Below are 18,758 nucleotides of genomic sequence, written 5' to 3' on the forward strand. Positions count from 1 at the left end.
GTTTCCTGTTGTGAATACAGTTCCATCTAAAATTTTAATGATGGTGAAGTGATGGTCTCACAAAAGAGATGTATTGGAAATTACTAAAGTAATGTGGTAGTGTGAGACAAAGTTGAACTTGACATTATCTACACTAGCCTCTTTTATTGCAAAATCTTCTACCATTGCACTTTTACAGGGGCACTAGTGTAGAGAAGTAAGTGTTTTTACCTCCATGTTGTTTACTCAGAGCAGGACTAAATGACCAAATAGAAAAAATGCTAGCCACAGTTGTTGCTTGGCTGCACTTGGAAGTGGGGGCAGAGGCAAACACCTCAGAGAGATGGTGCTACTCGAAAGGATGTTGTTATAGCTATAAATTATGGCCTTGGATAAATATCCTTTAAATGCTCAAACTAACAAGACATACCGTTAACTTGGTTTTTGCCCTTTCCAATTAAGGGGGAGAGTTTTTGATTTTACGAGCTGCAATTATCTTATCTAAGTTGGATAGTACCTGGGAATGTCAGTTTTCTCCTTCCCGATAACATACAGGCTTGCGTACAGCATATATGTTGGTCCTGTGTACTTAATCTTTTCTTCTCCCTCACCCTCCAATAAAAGAGATTGTGTTTTGGCAGAGGGAGACACTGGCATAGCTGGCATAAACTGGCCACAAAATAGCTGTCTGTTTCCTTAGCAGGAACAGATCTGGCTTTACCATTTTTATGTCCCTGCCCTCTAGGGAATTCAAGGGGTGAAAGGATGTGGTTGGTGTGTTCCTACACTCCTTTTATTTCCTGATAGTACAACAGTCCAAAGGGCCCATTGCAGTAAAGTAAGCCTTCAGAGCTGCTTTCACCTACACTGTGGGTTGAACTACCCACTGGTAAACTCAGCATTTGGGAGGAGCAGACAAACTCCCCTTCCATCTCTGTACCTGGCTCAGTGCCAACACAGGGATGAATTTCCTCCACTATCTTTTTCCTTGCTGCAAGCCAAAGGATCTAGATTCTTCTGGGGAGTGCCTCTAAACTAGCTCTTGCAGCCTCTTTTTACAAGACAGACCTGGCTTCCTTATGAGTCTATGAATCTTGTTCTGAAATGAACTTGAAGTTAATTTGTCATAAATCATTAGTGTGAAATAGAAAAATATTTAAAATATTTTGTCTTTTGTTCTAGGATGTCTTTCTAAGACTATTCAATACTGAATGTAGTCAAATCATGGTATATTTTTAACTGCTTACTTTTTTTTTTTTTTTTTTTTTTTTTTTTTTTTTTTTAGAAAAGGGTAAAGGTGTAACTAGCTCAGAAGACAGACCTTGGGTTACTCACAGTATATAAATAGCTGTCCTGAGAACATAGCCTAGGGTATGTAAAGATGAGACTGCATGTACATTCATTGTCAGCTGCAACTTGCATATCTTCTGTGATTTCTTAAAATAAATAAATAAAACCAACTTTGTTTTGAAGAGAAGGTGGCTTCACAGCTTGGGCCCTGCAGAAGTAAATTCCCTCTATGCCTTCTGATCTACGCACACACATTTTACCAATTTAACTAAATCTGTTTTGAAATGTATTTAGCTGAATCAGTGTATCTCCCCTGTGTTGGCACTCTTAAATCTGTTTTAGTTGCTTATATCCATTTAGCTTAGTCTGGGTTTGTGTGTGTGTGTCTCTTTTCTTTTTTTTTTCTTTCTTTTTTTTTTTTTTTTAATCCTCTGCTGCCCAGGTGTGCCAGGTTGAAGATCCCTTTGTCCAAGCGGACTGATGCAAGGTAACTGCAATATAGGTCTAAATCTAGGCCATAGGTAGCTGCCAGTAGGGGTTGGGCCCTATTGTCCTCTGGAGCCATAAACGCTGGAGGAGCAGGCAGGTTCCAGCCGTGTGGCAGTGGGCTCCATTCCCTGGCCACAGGCTGAGCCCGGCTCTGGCCCCAAGCTCTTCCCTCTCCACCTGCTGCCTCCTGGCCCCGAGCTCCAGCCATGCAGCAGTGTGCTTTGACCCCCAGCTGCAGAGTTTCGGGTTCCACCCGTGGGGCTATGCAATCCAGTCCTCCCCCTTTTCTCCCCCCCCCCCCCCACGACACACACATCGCCCCGGCCCCCACTGCATCCTCTGGCCCCAGCTGCAGGGCTCCGGTCCTGGACTCACCCTCTTCCCCCCGCCCCCATCACCTCTGGCCCCAAGCTACCTCCCTACCCACCTCCGCATCTATGGCTTAATTTGTCCCCCAGATTGCCAGAGTTGAGTAAGTCTGTTGTGAAAAGTGATATTTGTATGTTTAATATTACTTTTCACTTCCTCCCTGCTTGCTAGCAAGTCTGCTATGAAAAGTGATATTAATAAAATACAAATATCATTTTTCACAGAAAGAGACTTACTACTAGCAAGTCTTAAAAAAAAAATAAGCAACCAAAAAAAAAAAAAAGCAAAAAGCAAAAGAAGCAATAACAAAAAGGGACAGGAACATGCAAAGCACCTTATTTGATTCTGTTCTGTTTAGGTCCAGTAAAGAACAGAGAAAACTGTAATTATTTTTATTACGGAGTCTGTGAAGAAACCTTGCATAAATAAATTACAATGATTTGGACATGTATATTTGTATATTTATTTGTTTTTTCCTAAAGTTAATTGAGTATTTTAGGAAAAATTGTGAATGGCATTCTGAGGCCACCAAATAATTCCGTGTGAATCCCTCCAAAATGACTCCAAAAGGAAGTTTTCAAGAGTCCATCAGTGTCCATCTAAAAGTATCTATCTGGATTGTGCTAAAAATTAATTTAAGCTTTAAATAGTAAAGTTGAATAGACGTTACTTTAATTTGAGTGCATTTTGTGATGATTTCTGTAAGCATCTAAAAGTAAGGCTACTTTTTAATCACGGGTATATTTGGTAAAAGTCATGGACAGGTCATGGGAAGTAAACAAAAATTCACGGCCTATGACTGTCCATGACTTTTACTATATACCCCTGACTAAAACTTGGGGGGCAGCCTGTATGGGGGAGGGGGTTCCACGGGTGCTGGGGGTGGGAGGGGTGCGAGTGCTGGGGAGGAGGGCGCAGCCTGGTGGGGCCTGCTGTGGGTGCTCCTGGCGGGGAGTCATGGCCCGGGGTAAGGGTGAGGTTGGGACAGGCTCCCTACCTGGCTCCTGGGAAGCAGCGACCCCAGCTCCATGTGCTGCCTCCACTCCGCCCCAAGCCCCAGTTCTGCAGCTCTCATTGGCTGGGAACTGCGGCCAATGGGAGCTGTGAGGGCAGTGCCTGCAGGCAAAGGCAACACAGGGAGCTAGGAGCTGAAGGAGAGGAGTTTGTCATTCTTCTGGAGAGCTCCCCCACTCCCAGGTAAGCACTGCCCCTAACCCTGAGCCCCATCCACACCCAAACTCCTGCTGCTTGGGCAATTGGGGGGAGGAGTCTGAGACTGCCCCAGCAGCAGCAGGTGCACCTGGACCAGGCACACCGGCCACTGCAAAAGTCACGGAGAGATCAGAAAGTCACGGAATCCATGACTTCTGTGAGCCTTATCTATAAGTACTCCAGTGGTTAATCTTCTATTATGATATGAATGTATTTATTCTGAGTGAGGCCAAGACATCTTATCAGAATCTTTTCCAGTCACTCAATTTTAGTGTACATAGTCTTGTAATTGGTCCTTTATAAATAATCTAATAACAACTCGTCAGACTTTTACCCTATAGAAATCCTAACTCTCAGACTTTGTGGTTCCATGATCTTGCACAGAATCAGGGCCTATTATTTGGGGTTCAGTGAACTGCATTTTTCAGTTTGTAGTCAACCTTTGACAAATTTTTATCCAAGAGGTCTGCAGCCAAGAAGATTTATCCTATTCACTGCTAATACTCTGTGTGCGTTTAGGATTTGGGGTGGACAGGCAGGAAGAGAGCTGAGGCCTCAGAAATTCGACATTGAGCAGTTTCCAAACAGTGAGGGCTCGTGTGTTGTGCACTAGCACACCCAATTAGTGTCCTTCACTCACTTAGCACCAGCTGCATCCAAGCTACTCGCCATTGGTCTGTTTAAAATATGTCCTTATGTCTATACTTTGGCTGATGATTTAAGGTGTACACTGTCAAAGGTGACAGCTCACGTGACTGTTGAGCCTCCTTAGCTCCCTGGCTGAGAGTCCCTGTCATGCTTCCACCAACGTTATTGCAGGTGTCTCATCAGAGCATTATTATCAACTGTTAAACTTTAAACTGTCAGTAGTTGTTCCCTGGCTTCAGTGAAGAGTGGTCCACTTGGAGTAGGGGAATTTAGGGGTAGGGAGAATGTGACTGGGAGGGATGAGGCTATTGATAACTACAAGTAAGAAACATTCTCAAGTGGAGTTGTCAAGCTATGATAATGAGAAAAATTGCAACAAGGAGTTCGGTGGCATCTTAAAGACTAACAGATTTATTTGGGCATAAGCTTTCGTGGGTAAAAAACGCTCACTTTTTCAGATGTTTTTTACCCACGAAAGCTTATGCCCAAATAAATCTGTTAATCTTTAAGGTGCCATCGGACTCCTTGTTATTTTTGTGGATACACGGCTACCTCCTGATACTTGAGAAAAATTGGTTACTTTACAGGCAGTGTTGGAGGCAAGAGCTTATAATTGTAAATCTGAATTTTCTAAATGTTCCAGATTTTTAGTACCTACAATATTATAGTATTTTTTAAATCATCAGGTTTGTGGGTAGATTTTAATTTGATGGTGAAAGATTTTTTTAAAACTTTATTGAAAACCAAGGCCCTTTATAGAAAATTGTTCTTGTTATCTTACATAGTATGGACTAGTGAAAGATTATTACATATTTATTCCCACCTTTTTTTGTGTGTGTCTAAGTCAACAAGGATTGAATTTGCTGTGATGTGACTGTGTTAATGATGAAAAATATAAGTATAAAGTATATTCATCTTCTGTGTTTTATATATCAGGTCTAGGGATTTTAGGAGGCAGTCTGGTTTGGTGTCTGAAATATACAGATTGGAGAGGCTTTTTTCCCTATGGAAATGGGGTGCACTATAACATGCAGATAAGGGTGAAAGAAAGCGGCAATTTTGTTTTTCTTTAAAATAAAAAAATCAAGTTTTTAAATAATACAAATAAGGTTTTGCTATACCAGTAGAACTGTAGCTGTTGAGGCCCAGATGCCTGTCTCCTTCCTAAGCTCCAGAGTGATACACAAACCAGAAGATAGGCATTTGGTTGTCATGCATAGCCCAGCGCTGTAGGTGTAATCAGAGGCTGCTGAGTAGATCAGGCCCTATTCTGAATTTGTGGGGGAGGAGTGCAGGAAGTGGGGTTGTGGTGCCCATCTTATAACTTTTAGCCCAGTGGTTAAAGCACTAACCTGGCGTGTGGGAGACCCAGGTTCAATTCCCTCCCCTCTGCCAGTGCTGGGAGAGAATTTGAACAGGGCTTGCCCACCTCTCAGTAGAGTGCTCTAACCACTGAGCTATGAGAGATCCTGATGTATGGCTCCCTCATTCTCTCTTGTTGAAGCTATTCCAGTGTAGATAAATAATTAGTGATTGGAGCAGTAGGACTGGACCGTGTGTGTGTGCGCGGTGGGGAGGGGGGCGGTGCCATAGCCTCTGTACTGAAGTCATGCTCGCTCTCTCTCTCTGGCCCAATGACTATGTATGTATCCACAGAGGACTAGTCATTGGACCTGAGAGAGTGTGTGTGGGTTTCCCCCCCCCCCCCTTTTAAATTCAGTGTGCAAAGTAAAAATAGTTATGCTGAAAACTCAGCAACTGTTTGTGGAAGATATTTTTAAATAGGGTTTGACTTATAAAAATACTAGTTAGCCATCGTTGGCCAACTGTTCTTGGTGATAATTAGATTTTAAGTAATACACAGCAACAAAATAGTCTATTTTAGAAATTGTAAACTACAGTCTTTGTGAAGTATAAATATCGTTGCAAAATATAAAATGTAAAAGAAAGGGAAGATACTTTAAGGTTATTTTTATTGGAAGACTGACTTTTTTTGAAAGTTTTTCTTTTATCTAAAGAATAAATGTTGGTACTCTTACTGAGTCTATTTTTTAACACAGGAGTTTCGGGAAGCATGGTATCAACTTTTCTTTATGCTTATCAAAAACTTAAGTTTATAGTTTTTTCAAGTGAAAATCCAAAGGACCAAATTCTGCCCTCCATATTTCAGTGAAAACAGTGTATAGCTATGAATAAGAACTATGTACAAATATTTTAAAGACTGAACTTGGTCCAAAACAAGGATGTTTTTTTTTTTTAAATGGGAAAATGCAGGAAGACAAGATAACATCTACTGAAAAGACAAAATGTTCTGTAAATGTTTCAGGCTATAGCAGTTCTCATTTACAACTTCTCTTTGGAAAACTGAGGCCTGGTCTACAGTGGCGGGGAGGGGGTCATTGATCTAAGTTATGCAACTTCGGCTACATGAATAATGTAGCTGAAGTCGACGTACTTAGATCGACTTACCGTGGTGTCTTCACTGCAGTAGGTCGACTGCTGCCGCTCCCCCGTCAATTCCGCCTGCGCCTCTCACGGCAGTGGAGTACAGGAGTCGACGGGAAACGCTCTGGGATCGATTTATCATGGCTAGACTAAGAAACGATAAATCGACCCCCGCTGGATTGATCAGTGCCCGACGATCCAGTGGGTAGTGTAGACATACCCTGAGAGTTAAAGAATTAAAAATATTGGCTAGAATAATAAAGCTATTACTACACAGTGCTGTTTAAGAAATTTTGTGACATGCTATGGACAACGTTTTCTGTACAATGAATTAGAAGTGTGGATTAAGAGTAGTGTATTAGTATGTTTTGTTGCATGCATGATATTTACATAACTGAAAATGTAGTAATGTTCATATAAGTGTCTAATATTTACGTCTTAAAACATTGCAACAATGGCCCATTTTGTACTCTCAGGCAAGGGTTTAATTTCTCTTTATTAGTTATTCTGATGGGAAGATTCCCAGCACCCCTTTTTGCCACTTTAGGAGCGATTTTTATAGATCACCTTTAATTGTATTGGTATCCAAGAAATACTCAATCTTCTTTAAATCAAGCAATCTCTCCAACCGGTTTAGCCATGATAGTTTCCCATATGCTTGTGCGTCCTTGATGGGTGCTTCCACAGTGGCTGAGAAAAATAGGAGAGGAGTTTTAAACAAGGCGTTTTTTTTTTTTTGCTTTCAGCAGCAAAATAGTATGAAATTGAACTGATTTTCTGCATTCATTATAACTGGAACATGTATCACATGTCAGCATGCGACTCGTAACAGATGTATTAATTGGTTAAGAAATTTAGTTCTAATTTACATCGTTGGCTGCTGTAAGTAAATAGAGCCCTGCTTAAAATTAATAGTAATTAATCTCTAGCTCATTTTAGAGTGTAGGGAGGTTATCGTAACTACATTATGAAACATTGAGCAAAACTTGTGACAAATTAGGGCAAGGTTTGAAACAAAAGTATGCAAGTCACACGTTCAACACATGCCATTTTAAAATTAATAGAGGGTGAACGACAATGTTAAAAAGATGCGTTCAACTTAAAAATCACTTCTATTTGAATGTTTTTACTGATTGTAATTAAAAATAAAATTACTATAAGTGAATGAGAATTTTTTTTTTGTTCATTGTTTTTACTTATGTATTTGATAACAATCTACAAATCACTTTCATTGTCTTCCTATATAGTCACTTGAGGCCCAGTCCTGGGCACATTTTACAAATGTAATTTTACTGTCTGAGTAAAGCTACTTGTATGTTTCCAGGATTGGGCCCTTAATTAGTTTCCCGTCTGTGTAGGTTTTTCACACAGGAACAGAAGTGAGAAAGATAGGAAAACAAAAATGATTGTAAAACCACAGCAATTGGCCGGTGGTTGCAAGGGTTGAATCAGTATAGCTAAAATCTTTTGAATGCCACACCTTAAGTAAACTTCTACAACTTTGTGTGTGTATACTCCTATAAGCCAGGTTTAAACCAAAGTAAGTGTACACATGCAAAGTTGTAGAAGTTTAAGTCTGTTTAATCTCTTGCCTTTAATTAAACCACTGCAATTTCTGTAGTCAGGCCCTGAAGTGATTTCTAATTTATATTTAAAATTGAGTAGTTGTGACAACTTGTCCCTTTAATGCATTAGCTTTTCAATTTTGTAGTTGTTGGTGCAAATCCAGTTGTTCTTTGCATGTCCCCTGTATATTTCCAATTAACAGGATGCATTGACCAGATGCAGCTTACACAGTGGAACTCTAACTAGCAGTGCCCATTGGAGTGTTTACCCTCCCCCACTTCTCTCACCATTCCTGAACATTATTAGGGCAAGGTTATAAAAGGGGCAAGGTACTCCGGCTGCTTCAGTTCCTTCCTATCTCAACCGGCTGTCAGTTCAGGAACAAACTTTCAGGCCCTCCTTTTATTTCAGTGCCTTCTGAAGTTTTAGCATAGGCTTTTAGGATAGTTTGTGTATATAGTTATTTTTAAGTAGTGTTAATTTTTTTACATTTACATATATATTTAATGAAGTGTTAGATTCGATCCTTCAGTTTTGAGATAACAGATCTGAATATTAAGAGATTGGGATTTAACAGATGTAGTGTCCATTAGTGTTTTTGACATCCAGTATGTAAACTAGCTGCCTGGTGTACCTAGGAGCATGATAGTCTCTGTCAGGGTGTTCAAGATACTCTGCTTTTATTCTAAGCAAGGATGCTGTGACAAAAGAAACGGCAGGCTATAGTAGTGCAGGAGGCATTGGCAGCTGCCAGAACTGATACTTCACTAGGATCTAAGAGATTCCACAAACTGGCTTCAGTCCCTAATACCTCAGGAGCCAAGGAGCAGCAAAAATTTCTGCAGCTTCAGTTCCATGCTCTACAAAAGTTATGAGACAGGATCCAACATTACCAGATCCAAAACCTAAAAGCAAAAGACTCCTCACTACTGTCGGTCTCTGTATCCAGAGCCAGCCCATGAGAGAGAAGTTCTTCAGAACCGTGTGTGCCAGTGCGGCTAAGAAACCAGTGAGGAGAAAGGACTCTGTTACAAACACCAAGACATGTTCTGTGTACTTTCAGATCTGACCATTTGGATTCTAGAACTCCCGAACAGAAGACTAAGCATAAGGAGACAGATTCTCAGATACAGAAAGAGGGAGCTGAGTACTGGTTCCAAACTGGCTTGCCAACAGTCTGTTACAGGGATTGCAAAATCTACCACATGGATCTTCATCTTCACGTCTCAGGTCTGGCAGCATCGGATAACCACTTATTCAGAGTAACAACGATGACTCTCGTCACGTATGCTTGATACTCCACCGCTGACAAAAAGAAGAGTAGAAGACACATGAATTTCTCTACCTCTTCCTCCACCCAAGACCCTTTCAGGATTTCTGAATAAGTACTTTCACCATTTTCTGTCCTGCAGGTGAGATCACTGATACGCCTTTACAGTTGGGATCGTAAACAAGTTTGAATCTGCAACTGGACTTTGAATCTGAACTAATCCCATGTCATAAGGAGAAATACACTTCCAAAGAAGTGTATGGAGGATCCTTATGCTAAATTCTGTTGCATGGATCCAAATATGGACTTCTGGCTGGAGTGGCAAGTTCATCCATGGGTGAGATGGCCATACTGGCCCTTCCCTGGGCAACATAGAGAGCTTGAGCATCCTTTTTATATAAAGAAACTTTCCCACCTAGGATTTGAGAGAGACTGCAAGGATCCCATCCAGTTTCTGGATTAATCTATAGGTTTAAAAAAAAACCAGTGCCTACTGTCTTACTGGATGGTCTTTTAAAGAAAGAAGAACTGACGATAGCTGAACAAAGTTATGAAACAGATAATGAATTGGAGAATTAGACACACTCAGATGTTACTGTGGGGGGATTACAACTTCTTTTTCTCCTCAGAGGATGCAGTTCTCTTTCACAAGCTAATTGACAGGATGACAGTGACTCTAGGGATTTCCTTTGTCTATTGAGGAGACTTCTCACTGCATATATGACCTCCTAGGTTCATTCTCTAGAAACAGAATTATACTTCCTCTCTGATTTTTGCCAAATGAGAAAGTCCATCTGGTCTTCACCTGCCTCAGCACAAGCTATGTCGAAAGAAAGAAAAACTTTATCTTGTCCTTCAAAAAGGCTTTTCTATGTTCTGTACACATCCAGCCCCAAACTCTTTATTGGTGGAAACCAATAAACCACAAATATAACTTCAGATTTGACATGAGGACAAAGGTGTTTAACAGTTTCCACCTTAGCTTTTCCTACCCCCACTGAAGATTGCCTGTGCCATTTTTATGGTAACCAGCAATAAATAACTTTGGGCGGATGATTTTTAAAGAGGGTACACAATAGATAATGCACTTCAGTTTGTGACCGTTCTGAATCCCTCCTCCCCCTTTTCATGAGATCATGTTGAAATTAGAATTCCCTCTCTTTTTACAAGCAGGTATGCTACAAAGGAAGTGCTGAGCAGTTTCAGGGGGAAAAGTTTTTATTCAAGGTATTTTCTAATTCTAAAAAAAGATGGAGCTCCCTATTGGACATCAGGAAGCTGAATTCATTTATAAATAGTTTTTGATTCCATATGGTGTCCATAAGATATTATTTCTTTTATTTCTATATCTCTGTAAGATCATCCCATCACATTTTGTAGTGTAAGGAAATCGCGTCTAATATAAAGTCCTCCTTTTTGGTCTTTCTACCACCCCAAAAATTTTTGTGAAATGCCTTCCGTTAGTTGTGGCACATTGAAGGAGGCAAGGGATTTTTGTCTTGCCTAATTTAGACAATTTTCTGATTAAAAACTCTATCCAGAAAAGACAGCTGTATCCCAGATATGCTCTCTCTTATACGACATATAAATAATGTCAGAATAAATTGAGAAAAGACATTGTAACATCCAGGCAATAGTTTCTGTTTATAGGAGCCACATTGGACTCAAAACTCAGGCAGAGCATGCCTTTCATAGAAAAGATTTGTAAACCTGGTCAGCCATCACCATTCTACATCATTCTCATAGCAGATGATCATTTTTCTCACGCTCATAGAGGGTTGTGATTTCTGTCATGGTGCATAAAGTCTTATTCATGTTGAAGAATGAAGTCTTTACTATACTGGTTGGCAAAGAATTGTACACCCAACTTAAACAGTGTATTTCAAAAGGAAATCCCAGCTGTGGTGGACTCACTGTCACAATGTTATGAAAGTAGCATTCTTCAATCTTCTGACAGTCAATTATAGTCAGTATAGATGCATCCAATCTAGACTGGAGAGCTCATTTAGAGAGTTGGACACTTTGGGATCATTGGACTCCCACGAAAAAAATAGTTATCAGTGTCTCTCTTTTGGTCTTTCTCCATCAACGTACCCAAGCATACATTTTTGTTTAATACATCCTACAACATTTCAGATTAATATATTTCCTTCTCCACACCCTGCATAGTAATAGATATCATAATTAAAGTAATAGATTATTTGTGTAAACAAGTATTTCAGGTTTCTTGAGACTTTATATATGATTAGTCTTTAAATATAAATAATGAGACAAGTCATTCTAAGATTTATTAGACTTCAGCCTTATAGTTGTTACTTATAAGATTGTCCTAAAGTCCATCTGAACTCTTCATGTTCTGTCTATACTGGGAAACCGAACAGTTGCTAAAAACAGTTCTTTATCTCCTGAAAACTGTTTATTAGTGTAACCTGGACAAAATTGTTTTTAGTACTGTTTCAGGAAGTGTGGCAAAGTTCTGACAAACAGCACAGGCACTAAAACCATTTGTCTCTAGGTTAAGGAAGACGGTTCTGCATCGGTTACTCAGGCTATGTCTTCACTAGAAACGCTGTAGCACTTCAATGTAGATGCTAATTAAAGCAACGGGCTCTCCGATCACTGTAGTTAGTCTACCTCCCCGAGAGGCGGTACCTAGGTTGCTGAACAAATTCTTCCGTTGATCTGATGTTGTCAATGCTGGTTGATTTTTCACACCTCTGAGCGGCATAGCTGGGTCAGCCTAACTGTTTAGTGTAGAGCTGGCCTTTAGTTTACATTTAGGAGGTTATCTTCACAACCACAGAAGCGAGAAATGATTCTGCAGAAGTTGATGACACTTGCATTAAGAGCTTCTGACTTTCACCGATCCACTGGATTTTTTTTCAGCTCTGCTAGCCAGAGTGATTATTATGAATATAATGCACTGTTGCAAATTAAAGTAAAGTTCAAATAAAATACAGTAGGCTGTATTGGTTCATTTCTTTAATGTAGGCAAGTCTTGAGGGAATGGCTTTGTTTTAGGAGTTCTAGCATTGTTGGCAGCCAGGAAGTGCAATGTACTTTAAATGGTGACAGCTATTTAAAGTATTTGGCATTGTTATGAGACCATTACGTAGGTATATTGGCAAAATGTGCAGATTTTTTTAATACAAAGCACACATGAATCTCAATTTTTTTTCATTGTCTGATTGTTAATATTTGTGTGAAAAAGCTTGTAAATAAATGATATACATGTCCTTTCTTGTATTTAGGACCAAGTGTATGTAAATAGCTTACTTTACTATGGTTGGAGATTTTTTTTTTGGTCTATCTTGTCAATTTATTCAGTTTTAAACTCTTACCTCCATAATACTTGTTTACACAATAATGCTTTTATAGTTAAAACATTTAAAACAATGGTACTGCTGAATAGTAACTTGTTTAAATATCAACAGAGGGTCCTGTGGCACCTTTAAGACTAACAGAAGTATTGGGAGCATAAGCTTTCGTGGGTAAGAACCTCACTTTTTCAGATGCATCTGAAGAAGTGAGGTTCTTACCCACGAAAGCTTATGCTCCCAATACTTCTGTTAGTCTTAAAGGTGCCACAGGACCCTTTGTTGCTTTTTATAGATTCAGACTAACACGGCTACCCCTCTGATACTTGTTTAAATATCTTATTCTGGTTTTCCATATCCCTGGTGACATTCACAGTAATGTGGCTTCCAGTTTGAGACTCAAATACAAACTATAACTAGACAGTTTAACTTCCCAATACTTTAGTTACTTCATAGTGTGAAGCGTTTCTCAGCATCTGAACTTTTCCATTGGCTTCCTGAGTTAAGGGCTTGATCCTGCAAGGTGCTGAGCAGGGTGGCAGTTAAGCATGTGCTTAACTATAAGCACATGAGTAATCCCATTGACTTCCAGTGCAATTGCTCCCATGCTTAAAATTAAGAATGCTTAACTGCTTTGCTGGATTAGGGCCAGGCTAATTAGCACCGTACAGGATCGAGTCCTGGAAGATTAACTTTTTTCTGTAAATGTCTAATTTTTCTTTAACCCATTGTCCATCTATCTGCTCAGTCACTGTAAAATGATCTATAAGACTCTATCCTATCTATAGTGGCTAGGTCAGTGACTCTTAACATGATATTGTTGATTACAGGATAATCATGGGTCAGACGGGAAAGAAATCTGAAAAGGGACCAATTTGTTGGCGGAAGCGTGTAAAATCAGAATACATGCGACTGAGGCAGCTCAAGAGGTTCCGCCGGGCAGATGAAGTTAAGGTATGTCACCTGTACCTCCTTCAAGAGAATCGTATATGGTAGGCATTGGAATGGATTTTCTTCTGAAATATAAATTAGAATTGAAATCTTGCACTTAACAAAATATATTTTATGTATATATTTGTTGGAAAATACGATTTTTCTGAAGGAGAAGATGTAAATACTCATTTTTTTTAAATAAAAGGTGTTGCACATCTCTATTAATACAATTTTTGGCACTTAATAGTTAATGTCTAATTAAAATTATGAATTTGTAGGCAGGCATTTACACAATACATTCGGTTACACATTTAATTCAGTCAGGATATGCTAAAGATCAGTATTCATTTATGCTTGAAAAATCCTTGCAGTTTTTAGGGGAGTTGATTCTGTGGAGAGTGGCCATATCCTCCCTGTCCTGCAGCACCATCATGAAACCCTAGGTCTCCAAACATTCAGAAATGGTGTGCATGTAGGAGGAGGAAGGAGGGATAATACAGTCAGTCTCAGTACCTCTCCACAGACAATATTGAGTCAGCTCTTTCACCATGCCCCTTAACCCCATTTTTGTTTAGTTCCTTTAATGTAGGGGGGAAACAGTAGAGATGGGTTGGCCTTTTTATTTCCACTTTCCCATAATTCAGAAATGACTGACTATACTTTCTCACCTTTAAAAATATAGTCATATCATGGCTGAGATCAAGCCTGAGTAACTTAAAATTGAGTTATTGAGAACGGAAGCATTAGATCATGAAGCATAGTGGTGGTAAGATAGGCTATGTGTAAAAATTGTAATCTTTACAATAAAAGTGACGCTAGGATCCTTAAGTCTGTTTGCCTTTTATATCATATGCATTAATGTCAAGGATTTTTGTGACTTTATATATAAATCAATCCACCTGGAAACTATGAAATATGTTTATCTGTGATTTGTATTGTTTAATCATGGAAATACAGGACCCCTCTTTTTGCTGGTGAACATGGCTACTTTAAAGAAAAATAACTGTTCCATAATTCTATATTTAAATATTTAAGAGGAAAAATACTTTTCAAAACAGGTAGAAATGCTGAAAATTATTTTTCTAGTAAAATTTGTGTTCATTTTATGTATTATCATGGTGCTGCTTAAGTGCAGTTAGTGTTTTCAAAGATGTATGCTTTGTTAATAAAATTAGGGTGACCAGATCACAGAAATGAAATATGGTGGAGGGGGGGAAGCCGTTTCGCAAGGGTCGGGGAAATTAGCAGGCCCCGGCCACACCGCGGCCACGCGCGCTGCCCTCCCCGTGGCCCCGGGCACGTGGGGCGCGCCCCGCCGGGAAGGAGCCACTGGAGCGCAGCCAAGCAGGAGAGGCGCGGGGCTCCGGACCCGGCAGCGGCGGGGGAGAGCGGCTCATGTAAAGTTTATCGGCTGGGGCTGGACACCGGCCGGCTCCTCGCCCCTGTAGGGGGGTAGCATCCCCGCCCCACGCCAGCATGTACCACTGGCCACCGCAGGCCAGGTAAGAAGCCGAGTTCCCCCCTCGTCCTGGTCCCTCAGCTGAGCAGCATTCCTCCTCCCTCCCCGACTTGCAACTGTAATGGGGCGCAAGCCTGGAGGGAGGGGGTGGTGACGTGGCTTCCAGTTCCTGGAGCTGCTGGTGAGTACGAGCTCTGGCACCGGGCAGGCAAGGCGGCTGCTCCCCCAGGAGGGAGGGCGGTGGGGCTTAGCTGAGGAGCCAGGACGAAGGAGGAGTGGGGGACTCGGCTCCTTACCTGGCCTGCGGCAGCCGGCGACACATGCTGAAGCTGGGCGTGGGGCGGGGACACTATCCCCCTACAGGGGCGAGGAGCCGGCCAGGGTCCTCCTCGAGCCGATAAACTTTATATGGCCCGCTCACACGGCCCCGAGCCGCTCTCCCCCGCTGCTGCCGGGGTCCGGAGGCCCCCCCCTCCCGTCTCCCTCCTGGGGGAGCAGCCCCCTTGCCAGCCCCCCTTGCCCGCCCGGTGCTGGAGCTCATACTGATGACTCACCAGCGCCAGGAACTGGAAGCCATGCCACCACCACCCTCTCCCTCCAGGCTTGCGCCGCCATTACAGCTGCAAGCCTGGGCGGGAGGAGGAATGCCACGTGCTTGGGGAAGAGGTGGGGCCAGGGCGGGGATTTGGGGAGGGATCCAATAGGGGAAGGAGGGGGGCGGAGTCGGGGCGGGGGGAGCGGGAGTTCCTCCGGGAGGGCAAAATTGCTTGTTTGTCCAGTGTCCCGATTGCACATGGGTCGGGATGCGGGACAAACAAGCAAATATCGGGGACAGTCCCGATAAAATCGGGACGTCTGGTCACCCTAAATAAAATAGACCTGATAGTACTTGAAGAGGTTATTAAATGAATTTTGACTCCTTTCTTAATTTGCTTGCAACATTCACAATTCTCTTTCATTCTTAGAGTATGTTTAATTCTAATCGTCAGAAGATACTGGAAAGAACAGAAATCTTAAATCAAGAATGGAAACAACGTAGGATACAGCCTGTACACATCATGACTTCTGTGAGCTCATTGCGTGGGACCAGGGAGGTTGGTTAACGTGTTGTGGTAATTCTAGTTACAAAGTTGTCAGCACATTTTGGTTTTACTGGTGAAAAATTGGCTGGTAGATCATGTGTTAGCCACTAATGTTCTCTTTTTATATGAAGTCCTAGCACCTTTCTAGGAATTATTGATTATTACTCCTATCAGATGCTTACTGGGAAGAAATCAATAAAATGCTACTTAGTTAAGATCCTAACGTGCACAAAATTAAGTCTTTTTGCAGCAGAAAATGTTTAGGTCACACATTACCATCCTTTAATCAGGCCTTGTCTCATGGGAACTTGGGATCTGATCTACTTGCCACTAATGTCAATGGAAAAACTTCTGTTGCCTTTAATGGCAGCTGGATCAGGCCCTCGCTTCATAAAAAAGTGCATGAAAATAGTGAACAGATTAGTTTGCATAGGCCTCGCTTATACTAGAAAAGTTAAGCACTGGCTTAACTAAGTAGGTTGAAAATGGATGTAGTTTAAACTGGGGAAAATAACTGAAATACTTTCCTCATGGATTGTATTTTCTAAATGGACAATCTACCCTAAATTCTCAATTACTGAGGGACAATCTTCACTCATTGATGTATGTGCTTTTCACAACCAACTCTAGGTAACTTTTCGTGAGTGATGTACTCAAATACTTGGATGCTAATATCTAAACCAGGGGCGGGCAAACTTTTTGGCCTGAGGGCTGCATCGGGTTTCGTAAATTGTATGGAGGGCCGGTTAGGGGAGGGGGTTGTGGCCCAGCCCCCACCACCTCCTTCCCTCCCCCCCCCCCCCCGAACTCCTGCCCCGTTCCCTGATGGGCCCCCGAACCCCTGCCCCATCCACACGCCCCCGCTCACTGTCCCCTGACTGCCCCTGGACCCCCGCCGCTCCATCCACCCCCTTCTCTCATTCCTGATCCCCCTGGGACCCCTGCCCCATCCAACCATCCCTTTTCCCTGTCCCCTGACTGCCTCCGGAACCCCTGCCCCTGACTGCCCCCTGCCGCCCCATCCAACCCCCCCTCCTCCCTGACTGCACCTCCCTCCCTGGACCCCTGCCTCCATTCAACCCCCTGTTCCCTCCCCGACCCCTATCCACACCCCCGCCCCCTGACCACCACCCTAAAGTCCCCTGCCCTCTATCCAACCCCCCCACCCCCTGCTCCGTGCCCCCTTACCGCACTGGAGCACCAGTGGCTGGCGGTGCTATAGCCGCGTCGCCCGGCTGGAGCCGGCCATGCCGCCGCCATACCACGCAGCTCAGAGCACCGAGTCAGGTCGGGCTCTGCAGCTTCGCTGCCCCGGGAGCTCACAGCCCCGCTGCCCAGTGCATTGCGAGCGAGCTGAGGCTGCGGGGGAGGGGTGGACAGCAGGGGAGGGGCTGGGGGTGGCCTCCCGGGCCAGGTGCTCGGGGGCCGGGCGGATTGGTCCCACGGGCTGGATGTGGCCCGCAGGCCGTAGTTCGCCCACCTCTGATCTAAACTGTATTCTTAAATTTACTCACCAAATTTGGGATACTGCTGATTATGTACTATATGTATCTTATGACTTTAAAAACGAACTTTGTATTTGTGGATAATTTAAGCACTATACCCAAATATACAGACACTCTTTTCTCAACTTGTGAATTATATAATTTTAACATTAGCTTTAATAAATTTTTTAAATTTGTTCTTAAACTGGTGCAAAACCCTAATGTCAGCAAACTTAAACTAGTTTAGCTTCCATAGATTGACTTTTTGATGTGAAATGATCTGATGACAAGGAAAGTGTCTTCCTACTCATCAAATTGAGAAGGGCTTGCCGTAAACAGAAAGTGAATTTAATTGACAAATCTTCTGTGTTTTGTGAGGGGGATTACTTTTTATGAAGGGGCAAAAAATAACAGAAAATCTGAATTTTTTAAAAGGGAACTTTTATACAATTAGTACTTTTAGCCACAAATGTATGTATCTTCCATTTGTCTTCTTTTTGAAACTATTTCCAGCCCATGTGTCTTAGTGTTCCTTCTACTCCTCTCTCTTATGAAAGTAGTCCTGCAAGCAAAAATGGAAAACAGATGACTGGCTCCAGTCCTACAAAACAATGCACACAGGGAAAGTCACACTGAAGTCAGTGGGGCTCCATACTTGCATGGGCTACACCCACATACATACAGGATGAGAGCTTTTGATAGTATTTGACAGTAGTTTTAACAAGTGCTGAAAACAAAAATAGTTGTAAGGGTCATGCGTCAATTTTTTCAGTTCTTTGGAGGAAAAGAGCCAAATTTCACCTTCAGAGTTATGACTTGGATATATCAGATTTTGACTTGCTAGCTTGAATTGCCTTCTTGATCGAAGGGGAATTTTATGTTAATTTCCTGTCTGAATCAATGAATTGATTATTGCATTCTAATCCAGTTTGTCTCAGAAAGCACTCTCAGAAGAGCTCTACTCTCAATACTTGATTTAAAAATTGCCATAATTTATAATAGGAGAATTAAGACAGTTTATAAAAATGTATCTGAATCCTTTTAAAATAAATTTAAATATTTATTTTTGTCTCAAATACATTGGCTGGAGACTTGATATCTTGTGTGCAGTTTTCATGAGGGTGACACACTCAGTGTGGGTTGCAAGTATTATAGGTGACACTCCTTTGTTTCTGTGGAGCCAAAGACCTTGGTTTTCAGTTGCCTTCAGTGATT

At 41.9% G+C, this 18,758-nt stretch overlaps 1 protein-coding gene across 4 annotated transcripts in view; it reads left to right on the forward strand.

The window, feature by feature from the left end:
- The window catches only part of EZH2 (enhancer of zeste 2 polycomb repressive complex 2 subunit), a 92,099-nt gene that overhangs the window by 21,469 nt on the left and 51,872 nt on the right, over positions 1-18,758 (forward strand). For 2 of the 4 annotated variants that reach the window (XM_054019324.1, XM_054019327.1), the window contains 2 exons: positions 13,416-13,539; positions 15,943-16,071. In XM_054019324.1, coding sequence (XP_053875299.1) covers positions 13,416-13,539; positions 15,943-16,071 — 253 coding nt within the window. Of the gene's footprint in view, positions 1-9,327; positions 9,411-13,415; positions 13,540-15,942; positions 16,072-18,758 lie in introns of those variants that run through there. The other 2 variants (XM_054019326.1, XM_054019325.1) reach the window with 2 other exon arrangements.

Source organism: Malaclemys terrapin, chromosome 2, assembly GCF_027887155.1.
Source record: "Malaclemys terrapin pileata isolate rMalTer1 chromosome 2, rMalTer1.hap1, whole genome shotgun sequence".
Taxonomy (NCBI): domain Eukaryota; kingdom Metazoa; phylum Chordata; order Testudines; family Emydidae; genus Malaclemys; species Malaclemys terrapin.